An 11,923-nucleotide genomic window follows, 5' to 3' on the forward strand; every position below is an offset into this window, starting at 1 on the left:
AAATTATATACCAAATTACATTGGCATAGTTGATTATGTAAAAGGCAGACTCACTAGTAAAAACTGCTACTGCTTTAACTGTTGTACAGGTAAAAATACCTCTAAGTTTCTCATAGATTATAGAGCAAATCAATAAGAAGGAACTCCCAAATATCAAAAGTCGCCACAGAGCCAAAGTAGCGAAAAGCGGACACATTTCAATGTGGTACTAACATGCCACGGGGTACTACTTCAAACCTGGTAAAAAGCTATCCAGAGAAATTGCATTAGCCATACAGACTTAGACTTGTCTATAAGTGCTGCTGGAAGGTAACAAACCCAATAGTTAGAGGGTGTCATATCTGTGGAAACGATGCAGAAATGCTACTTTTACATTACTTATTAGAATGTGAAGCAACTCAAGCACTGCGCATCAAACTCAACATTCAACCAACTTGAGCAGCTGCATTAAATGGAAAATTCACATTTAATGCGACTTCAATGGTTAAAAAAAAATTGAAGAATGGGACACACTAGTGAACACTGTGCATCTATATCCACTGCCAAGATAATGTACAAATCACATAATGTACCAAGATAATGTTGTTAAAACAAAAGACTAAAACCAGTGCGAAAAGAAGAAAACTATACCTTCATATGAAACTTTGACCCAAATATCAATGTAACAAAATTACTGTCAATAACCGAACTCAATTAGGGCTCACTTCAACCCGTGCTACATGTACATTTCGTTCCAAGTAGTTAAACCTAAAACAAAACAGCTCTAGATGACATAGTTAAGAATGCATATAGAAATATGTGCGTAAATGATAACTAATAGACTCACTAAATGTACAGTAGGTTAGCTTCATATTACGATAGATGGAAACTGAAAATCCTAATTCAATAAATCTTTAAATTAAACACAGAGAAAATAAGTATGGCAGATTCCTTTTTTACATACAATGGTAAAAACCCAACACTCGTGTCTCTTTCTGATCAGTGTCAGTTATCTGCGATTTATGCAATTTTATGAGAGGCAATTGTCACGGAGAAAACCCTAGGAAGAGAAAGTTAAGTTAAAAAGTTCAAAATTCTACACACACTACAGTATTTTTGTAAAATTAATACACTATTATATAAGACAAAGAAGAGATATGGGAAAAAATTGTATACATTTTTAATCAAAGAAAAAGATTTGTCGAAACTATTAAACAAGAGAAAGTGGTTAAAGAATCCTCATGAACAAACTTGCAACAGAATTTACGAGGAATTGTGTTTAAGCATGTGTTTACATGTGTAGCATCGAGAACAAGAGGCAATAATTTCAAGCATTGAAACAAATACGCAATACAGTATATGCATAAATGTCTGTTAAATAAGAAAGTAGTGTATGTTTAAAACATCTGTAATATCAAATCAACGTATAATAAGATTATAGATAAGGCAGGAAACCAGTACTGTGGCTCCCATCCTGTGACCATTTAGTTAACGCATTCGCACATATGTACACAAAAGGAAAAATACTCAAACAAAATACAATACTCACCGATACTTTCTCTTATCATAGCCAAATAGGTTTCTGATTTCCCTCGAGAAATCTATCCCTTGATCTCCATCGTCAATGAAATCATCCATATCAGAGTCTTCCTCCTCTTCTGAATCACTGTCAATGCGCAGTTTGGGATGTGGAATCTTCTGTGGTCTTAATGGTTTCATGTCTTTTGTTTGCATATATCTAGGCTTCTGAGGTTTCATATCTTTACCAATAGAAGTTTGAGGTTCTGAAGGCGCTGGTCTGGAATTTTGCACAGGTTTGATTCCTTTCATTTGAGGATGATCCCGAGACCAATGTCTCGCAGTTGAAAATAACTTCATTCTGTCCGTTACTCTAGATTCTTGTTTGGGCTCCTCGAGAGCTTGGTTTAATTTGGCAGTATTTTCTTGTTTCTTTATAATCTCACCATTCTTACTCAGTTTTGATGAATCTTTTACGTCAGCCTTTTGTTCCTTTTTCTGGGGCTTTTCAACTCCGGTTTTGTCTTGTGGCAATTTTCCCAACCATTTTAGCTTACGTCTTCTCTCGTCTTCCAGCTTTAGTTTCTCTATGGCAGTCAGAGGCCGACCAAAGTATTTCTGTGATATGCCTTTGTCTTTTTTTCCATCCTTCAAGTTTGCAAGAGGCAGTGACTGCTTCTTGCGAGCAATTACAAGAAGCTCTTTAAAACTCACTGGTGGTGGTGCGTCCGGTCTAGGCGTCACCTTGAGCTTTTTGGGGTTCTTATCATAACCCTTGTTTTCCTTTTCTCTACTGTATTTACGTTTTAATTTTCCAGAAGTTGATTTATCTTCCAGTTGAGTCTTCACTGTGTTGGTAATTCCGCTCTGTAATAACATACAGTAATATTATTATTATAAAAATACATAATAAAATACCAATATTTTTAGTGTTTTGTAAAAAGAAAATATGGAATCAAAATGTCTCAGCCCAACCTGTCCTCCTACCTAACTCGCAAGCGCCACAGACATGTCTGACCTGTGTCACTTACAGACACATGTTTGACCTGTGTCACTTACAGACATATGTTTGACCTGTGTCACTTACAGACACCTGATTGACCTGTGTTACTTACAGACACATGTCTGATATGTGACATTTAAAGACACATGTCTGACCTGTACAAGGATATAGCAGAGTATAATAAGACAACTGAACTCCTTCATAATACTCATAAAAAACGAGATTTCACTCACCTTGATATCTGCTGCACTGCAATTAGCATTGTTTGCATATTGATTAACCAGCTTGCTGAAAATGTGCTGATTATTAGTAGATTCATATCCAAAATCATTCATGTCATACTGCTCCTCTCCTTTGACAGTCGTTATGTTCTGCAACGACAATACAGCGATCATTACATCTTGCAATACAATACAACAAGAGCAGCAATATCAAATAATTGAATCAGAACATTTTTATTGTGAATTAACTCACATTCGTTAGTAGGCATTCTACAGTTCCCTAATTCCTATGTTACTATGTTCTCTGGGGACATGTTTGATGTCCCATAGACCCTTTCTCGTCTGTGGCTGAATGGGACACCCAGCTAGTATAGGGACTCCCTACTGAGGCTGTACGGGTCACGCAGCTGGTATAGGGACTCCCGACTGTGGCTGCATGGGACACCCAGCTGGTATAGGGACTCCCCACTGTCGCTGTATGGGACACGCAGCTGGTATAGAGACTCCCCACTGAGGCTGTATGGGTCACGCAGCTGGTATAGGGACTCCCCACTGAGGCTGTATGGGACACGCAGCTGGTATAGAGACTCCCCCCTGTGGCTGTATGGGACACCCAGCTGGTATAGGGACTCCCCACTGAGGCTGTATGGGTCACGCAGCTGGTATAGGGACTCCCCACTGTGGCTGCATGGGTCACGCAGCTGGTATAGGGACTCCCCACTGTGGCTGCATGGGACACCCAGCTGGTATAGGGACTCCCCTCTGTGGCTGTATGGGACACGCAGCTGGTATAGAGACGGTGTCGGAAAATCCGACACCATTTAATATATCATACAGACAGATAATAATTGCTGCTGTATTACCAACAAGTTACCCATAGAAAATGTAACTGTAGTGGAATTTCCGTCTATAGAAAACGGGATATCATCACCACATACCATTATATTCACCACCTATTATGGTGGGAATTATTCTTAAATACATTAGTCTTTGAACTTTTCCATCATAAAAACATCTTATATAAATTAACTTAATTATCAATATTAAAGTAGAGTAAATGTGACCCTTCTATCACTTTCTGAAATCTGGACAATGTAAACCAGGCGTCAGGGAGGAAGGAGGGCAGCCATTGTTGTTTATACTAGACCAGAGGCTCACAGGAGCAAATACGGCTCCTGTTAATTTTACTTGGACGTAGTGTTATGGAAACCAAAGGTGTACCAACTTCAACACGCTGTCAACAAATCAAGTTAAGTGTTCTTTCCGAAACCCATTATCTATCATTAGTGGCCATTAATGTCATTGGGTAGGGTTTTCCGGTTAGAGCACGAGATAGCCTCAAACTAAAGGTAATTAAGCCAGGTCTTTAAGGTTCCATGTACAGTTTTTTCTCTGATATAGCTTGTCATATATAGGTATCTGGCTTTACAGCTAGCGCCCTTTTGACAGGTCAAGACGAGGAAGACTTTGTGCACCAGTTACTGGGTGATGGAAGCTACCTCAAAGAGGATAATTTGGTGTCTACACCCTAGTTATACCTGGTGGACTAACCTGCTGTACTATAAGATAAGGAACCTTTTCAATGTATGTAGTTAATACTGTAGTTTGATTGGCTGCATATATATTTAATTAATATAAACCCCCCCTAATGTGTAGAGGATCGATTTGTGAGATTAAGAGATTATTGCAGAAATACAGTCCACTTATCATTATACAAATTGCTATCGAAGTATATAAATTAACGTAAATATAAATTCATATAAATTAAATAAATATAAAGCTCACAGGTCGGTTCCCACATTATTTGGTCATCTTCGAACCGGATGACGGATTATTTGATCCTATGAACCACACATTTGGTCATCTTAGTACCGGATGAACCAGTTAACCAGTGGATTCATTAAATATACTAGTGCAGTGTTATTTAAACAAAGCCAGCAGTCAATGACGGCGGCGTTGACTCGTGCGAGTTCACGAGTTCCGCTCAGTTCAGATCAGCTTCGTATGCGGTTTCATGTACACCCACAGATTTGGTGGCGTGTTATTCTGTGAAATGACAGCGCTAATATAGAAGCCAGCCAAATTAGTGACTGTGTCGCGAGATTGTTCACGGATTTTGTGGTGTTAAATTTCGCGAGAGATTATCTACGAATTTTGTGGACTTTATTTCGCGAGGTCACTAATAATATTTAATACTTCTTGATAATATTAGACATTTCATAGAGGCTAATTAAGAGGCTATTATCAATAATTGTATATATTATTTCTCCAAAATAGAGAATTATTTAATATATATTGCACTAGTGATCACAGTATAATATTTACTAATTGCTAACCCACAACAGGGTAGGATATGACTAGTTGAACTATTATTGCTCATCCTAGTCCCATTATTACCATAGTCAGTTGTACTATATTGATCAACCTAACACCATTAATGAATGGTCCAGACCCTATTTTGGGTGTAATTTTTATCAACTCGAATTGAGTTGTATATATAATAATTTACTTATGATCATTACACCTTTGAGTGATTAATTAGTGTCTCTACCATCCTAGGGTGATACAGAAGAGCTAACCTAAAGGTACTTCCATGACACTGGTTTATCACTCAAATCATTAGTGTGTATGATTGTATATATATAATGTGTATTAATTTTAAGTGCTAACCTCTAGTAGAGGTAGGATTATTGCCTAGTGAGTGCAGAATTTACCCTAGGCTATCATTAGAGCTTGTTCATTATTATGAGCGGCCCAAGTACAAGTCCCACAAGGATTCACCAACTAGCCAGTATGGATAATGCAGGGAGAATGAAAAGAACCCTTGCAGGTCTTAAAGGTCACTTAACAAGACAGATCAAGAAATGTGAAGATTTGTCACAACAATCTCAAGTTGATTATGCTGACCTGGAAAGCTATTATCAAGCAGCTGCAGGTAAATTTGAGCAAATCAAATACCAAATAGCTCTCCTTGTGGGGACAGACTACTACCATCGATTCATCGGTAGCCTTACTAAATATCAGGGCATAACCATGTTAAACTCTGCAAGAGGTAAATTACTCTCAGGCCCAGTATCAAGCCTGAGGAGACCTATGGCTGCAGATAAACAATACCAGTAGAAATCTAAATTTGTCAGCTGATTATATTTCTCCAGTAGCATTATACTAAGGAGATTACAGCTGACTATACCAACAGAGGTTGATGTTAGTATCATCATTTAAAGCTGAAGATGAGTTCATGAGGCCTCAGTGGCAAATCAGTGAACAGTAGCTTAAACAGCTACAAGTCACTGCGACCAATGTCACTGAACCCACTGCAGTCTCAGAACCATACTTTACTTTAATGAGGAGCTATTCAATCTTCTGAATCAATTAACTAAATTAAACCCCAATAAATCTGATGACTGATTTGATACATTTAATATTTAATCAAGATGTATTCCATGGGCCTCAGTGTTTATATATCAGTGACTAGTTACCTGAACAAACTTCAAGTTATATCTAATGTCACTGATCTCACTGCAGTCCCTGAATCATACTTGACTGTAGTACTTGATCACATTCAGTCTTCTGGGTTAAATAATATGTAATAAGGCTTGAATATTAGCCTTTCAAGAGTTAACAGGGAAATGAAATCGCATTAAACTTCTAACCCTTGCAACTCTAGTACGGGACATCCGTCCTGTACGAACAGACACACAAATGTGTGATTACTAACTACTAACATCAAATTAATCTAATAATTCGAAGGAGGAGTATCGGTGTTCGTCTGTTCTAAATAGGACTTCGACCCGTGAGCAGCCCCCTGGGGAATTATGTCGGAAAATCCGACACCATTTAATATATCATACAGACAGATAATAATTGCTGCTGTATTACCAACAAGTTACCCATAGAAAATGTACCTGTAGTGGAATTTCCGTCTATAGAAAACGGGATATCATCACCACATACCATTATATTCACCACCTATTATGGTGGGAATTATTCTTAAATACATTAGTCTTTGAACTTTACCATCATAAAAACATCTTATATAAATTAACTTAATTATCAATATTAAAGTAGAGTAAATGTAACCCTTCTATCACTTTCTGAAATCTGGACAATGTAAACCAGGCATCAGGGAGGAAGGAGGGCAGCCATTGTTGTTTATACTAGACCAGAGGCTCACAGGAGCAAATACGGCTCCTGATAATTTTACTTGGACGTAGTGTTATGGAAACCAAAGGTGTACCATCTTCAACACGCTGTCAACAAATCAAGTTAAGTGTTCTTTCCGAAACCCATTATCTATCATTAGTGGCCATTAATGTCATTGGGTAGGGTTTGCCAGTTAGAGCATGAGCAGCCATGGTTTTACAAATGGCTGCTCATATTTACCAAATCTGCTATAATTTTATTCCAGCATAGTTGAGTCAGCTGATAATAGTAAGGATTATGATGTTGTGTACCTTGACATTAGCAAAGCTTTTGATACAGTGCCACATGGAAGATTGATTAAAAAGATAGAGGCTCATGGTATTAGGGTGCTATGTTAAGTTGGATTAGGGCATGGCTATACCAGATGAATCAGATAGTATAAATGGGGTTAAATCAGAGTGGGAAATGTTGTCAGTAGAGTGCCTGTGGCTCTTCCCTGGGAGCTCTGTTGTTTATAAATGATTTAGATTCAGGTTCGAGTAGCAACATTTGCAAATTTTCCGATGATACAGAAATCGGTAGGGAAATTGTTAATGTATCGATACCTTTATTTGAGTATGTAGTTGCGTTTTCGGCGCCATCTATTGGTCGGTACCTCAGTTTCCCTGATATTTGATGCTACGTGGGCAACATCGGTTGGTAGTGGCATGACAATGATGAATGGCTCCAGTTTCCTACCTTAGCTAGAAAGAGACGTTGTTATGGATGACCTCTGGTGGGTGACATGTCACGCTCAATGCCATATAGGTTGTGGTTACAGAGCATAATGTCAACTCCCTGGTGAACGAGTGTTATCTCGTGGTTTCCCCAGTGTCCTGTCCATCTAATTAATGATGTTTTTATGTCCACAGAAGTGATGTTTGGAGGCAGTTATACTGAGGAAGGCAGTTTACCTTGGGCAGTCTACGAACCCGTAGCGTGGCTCTGGAAGAAGACTAAGTAGACGCTGTTGATCGAAACAGTGTGTTAGCTGCTTGGATAGGCAGTGTTGGTGAAGATCGATAGACCTCGGGATTGGCTATTAAGGGTTACAGTGATATGCCTAGTGTGAAGTTCTGCTAGAGGCTTCTGCCAGGGATTAACTGCCCTTATGAGTTTGTTTGGGACCCCTGTCAGCGTGTTGCTGAAGCCCTCTGCCAGTGAGTAGCTGGAGAGCGAAGGTAGATCTTGGTACTGTTTTGGCTAAAAACGGCTAAAAAAAACTCCAACGCTCGACTGCTCCGCCGTCTCTCCAATTTTATCTGCTGTCCCTGACCTCTCTGCAACCCTCAAACGACGTAGCTTTTCCAGAGGACAGCTAAGTACTCAGTGACCCAAATGTGATTGAAACAAACTTCCATACCAATCCTCAAAATCTCATTTCGACCTCACTAGTGTTGTTCCCTGGAGGAAGATGCACCCGATGTTCTCTGCTGCCACATCAACGAGTCTTCACTATTGTGCCTGCCTACATTTATCTTGCTACAACAAATAACAGATCAAAGGCCGGTAAGGCAACTAAGGCAGATAGCGCACCGATTAGGAATAAATCAACTAGCCACGTTAGCATCAAGGTTAGTCCAGCTGTCCCTTCTTCGGGGAGGAACCAACTATCAGTAATCCTTCAGCAATCGGACGTAATAATTAACATGCGAAGTGAAGCTTCAGCAATGCTCAAGATTAATCAAGATCTGTCTGCCAGAGTCGACTTCCTCCAACAAGAATTAAGGTCTCTCAAGACCACAGTTATTGACTTTAAACCAGCAGAAACCACTAGACAACAGGAAGCCATGCTGCAACAGTTTGACAACCATCTTTTTTGAAACCACCTTCAACAGCAACACACTATTACCCAAGACGAATCAGACCAGCATAATCTCCTTGATTCCGTCGTTATCTCTTCACGTGATTTTCCCCAAGAATGTGATGGAGAAGACTGTGCTGCCATCGTGATCCATGAATTGCAGAATAAGATTAAATACTCAATCAAAACTAGTGACTTTAAATCTACTTATAGAGTGGGTAACAAATCACCTGGTAGAGAATAACAAGAGAATTCCAGTTAAACTAGATAGCTTCTCCCGCAAGTCTGACCTTATCAAATCTGCAGTCACTAGTAAATCCACTGTATATGTGAACGAATGTCTGACCATGTTCAGACAAAATCTCTTATTTAAACTGCGTGGTTTCTGCAAAAATACCCCTATAATTAAACAAATCCACAAGGGCCGTGACAACGATTCGAACCTGCGTCCGAGAGCATCCCAGACCTTAATCGACTGAGCTACGACATGGTCAAAGGGAGTTGAAACCGAAGTTCTACTGAACTTACTGGATCCCGCAGTCTCTCCGGGACACAAACCAGGGTTTTACACATCTCCCCCCATGCACTCGAGCTATGTCAATAGGCCGTTCTCCCTCTTCGCCCTTGCTTCATTACATAGGGAAGAGGGAGAACGGCCCATTGACATATCTCGAGTGCATGGGGGAAGTAGGTTCCCCCTATATAATGGGTATAAACTAGATAAGTTCAGATTGAGGAAAGACTTGGTTCGGTAATAGGCTTGTTGATTTGTGGAACCAATTACTGCGTAACATGGTGGAAGTGTGGTCCATCGATTGTTTCAAACGTGGATTGGACATTTCACACAGAAATCACAATAGCGTGATGCATCAAATGAACACACAGGGCCATGATGAGCGTTGGAACCTAAGTCTGATAGGATCCCAGACGCTGCCTTAATCGACTAGGCCACGATAAGGTCAAAAGAATTGCAACCGGGAGTTCATCTGCTCTCACCCGGATTCTGCACAAACCAGGGTTTTATACCATGCATCCGGGCTCTGTCAATTATCTGTTCTACCTCTTCGCCCTTTCTTCATTACACACAGAAATCACAATAGCGTGATGCATCAAATGAACAAATCTGTGTGTGTGGAATTGGGGTGTTATCAATAAGACCTGCCTCGTATGGGCCCACAGGCCTTTTGCAGTTACCATTATTCTTATGTGTTTATACATATGAAACCTTATTATATTTTTGTATTTGTACACTTCAATCATGTCCATCTCAACTCTTTGCCTTTAATAATAAATCTTAAATCTTTAATAATAATAATAATACCCACACCTGTGTACTTTTGAAATTTATGTAAGGAATTTACACCAAATCAAGGAATGAGTGTGATTAGGATGAGACAAACCTCTCGTCTAGTCAATAATCAACGTCCTAGCAATTATGAACAAATCGACAGGGGTTTAGATATGGTCAAACCGAGGGTTCGAACCCATGTGCCGAGTGTTCCCATACGCGCTCTAGACAACTGTGCCTCAACATCGTAAAAAAGTTGCAACCTGGAATGCTACTGCACTCACAATGGTTTCGAGGCTTCCACTGAAGCCTAACCGGGGTTTCATGCAATTTCTCCATGCACTCAGGCTCTGCCAACCAGCAGTACAACCTCTGATGCATGTTGGTGACTTTACAAGAATGTCTAACAGGCAGGAACACAGAGACTTGACATTAGAATAAGAAGCGGATCATACAGGGGCGGAACGGGTGGTAAAACAGGTCACATTTACCTTCCTGTTGAAATTATTGTTGTACTTGGCGAGGTACTCCTGCAGGTAGCTGACGTCCATGTTGTGTGGTACTGGGCTTGGAAGTTGCGGGAGATGCCTACTGCGCCTAAAAGGTGCGGGAATGAACCACGGAGCTGCAGATCACTCTCAGGCTCAGATGAAACAAATGTACAGCAGAGATGGCAACTTATAATAGGATTCTTTTTAAGAGAGGTGTATAGACGAGGTGCAATCAAGGAAGACATGTGACTGGGAACTGGACCAAAAAGTTTTGATTTCGCTCGCCCCTGCCATTTATTCACACATTATCTCAGGTGTTTTGAATGTAGGTTACGGGCCATTCATGCCCGTGCCACCTATTGGGTGGCTAAATCATTATTAATCAATCAATCAGGTGTTTAGACATGGAAACAAAGGTAACTGCAGAAGGCCTTTTGGCCCATACGAGGCAGCTCCTATTTATAGGCACCCAATTCCATTCATATACATGTCCAACCACTCTTAAAACAATCGAGGCATCCCACCTCCACCACGCCACGTGGCAACTGGTTATACAAATCAACAACCCTGTTACCGAACCGGTATTTACCCAGGGCTTACCGAAATCTAAACTTATCCTGGTTCGGTAACAAGGTTGTTGATTTGTGGAACCAATTACCGCGTAACGTGGTGGAGGTGGGGTCCCTCGATTGTTTCAAACGCGGGTTGGACATGTATATGAGTGGAATTGGGTGGTTATAAATAAGAGGTGCCTCGTATGGGCCAATAGGCCTACTGCAGTTATTTTTGTTCTTATGTTCTTCTTATCCAGTTTATACCCTTTATTTCGTGTTCTATCTTGTGTTGATACTTATAATATATAATATTTTATATAGGGAAAATAATATTTTAGATTTAGTGATAACTAACAGGGAAACACAAATTAAGGACAATAGGGAGTGACCTAGATAACAGTGATCATAAAGAAATCAGATTTAGCATTGAATGGAATAGATCTGTAAGACAAAATTCTGTTAAAGTGCCTGGTTTCGAAAGCCTGATTTCAATAGCCTAAGAAATTTTTTGGGTCAAATAGATTGGAAAGTCTTGGGTATGGCTGTGGGCCAGTCTTGGAGCGAGACATGAACCCAGCGATAGGTGACGTAAAAGGGGATTTTGATTTGGATTTAATATATAACTTATTTAAGAATATTCTAAACAAAGCACAGGAACATAGTATACCACACAAATTGAATAGATCGAATACTAATGACCCAAAGTAGATAACAAAGAATTTGAAGAACCTTATAGGTAAAACGAGAGCTTAGTACAAAAGGATTAAGAATGGGGAAGTCAGTTTAGAACAGGAATTCGTACAATTGGTTAGAAATGTTAAAAAAGAGATTAGGAAAGCAAAAAGAAACTATGAAGTTCGCATAGCAAGCAAAGTCAAATCCT

The 11,923-nt window shown here is 39.7% G+C and overlaps 1 protein-coding gene across 1 annotated transcript in view; it reads right to left on the reverse strand.

Moving 5' to 3' along the window:
* Positions 1 to 10,546, reverse strand: part of LOC123774105 (protein SPT2 homolog) — a 31,016-nt gene extending 20,470 nt beyond the window's left edge. The window contains exons 1-3 of the mRNA XM_069312739.1: positions 10,487 to 10,546; positions 2,734 to 2,871; positions 1,529 to 2,364 (exon numbers count right to left, since the gene is read on the reverse strand). Coding sequence (XP_069168840.1) covers positions 1,529 to 2,364; positions 2,734 to 2,871; positions 10,487 to 10,546 — 1,034 coding nt within the window. The remainder of the gene's footprint in view (positions 1 to 1,528; positions 2,365 to 2,733; positions 2,872 to 10,486) is intronic.
* Positions 10,547 to 11,923: the final 1,377 nt, after the last annotated feature.

The sequence above is a fragment of the Procambarus clarkii genome, chromosome 73 (genome assembly GCF_040958095.1).
Source record: "Procambarus clarkii isolate CNS0578487 chromosome 73, FALCON_Pclarkii_2.0, whole genome shotgun sequence".
Lineage (NCBI taxonomy): Eukaryota > Metazoa > Arthropoda > Malacostraca > Decapoda > Cambaridae > Procambarus > Procambarus clarkii.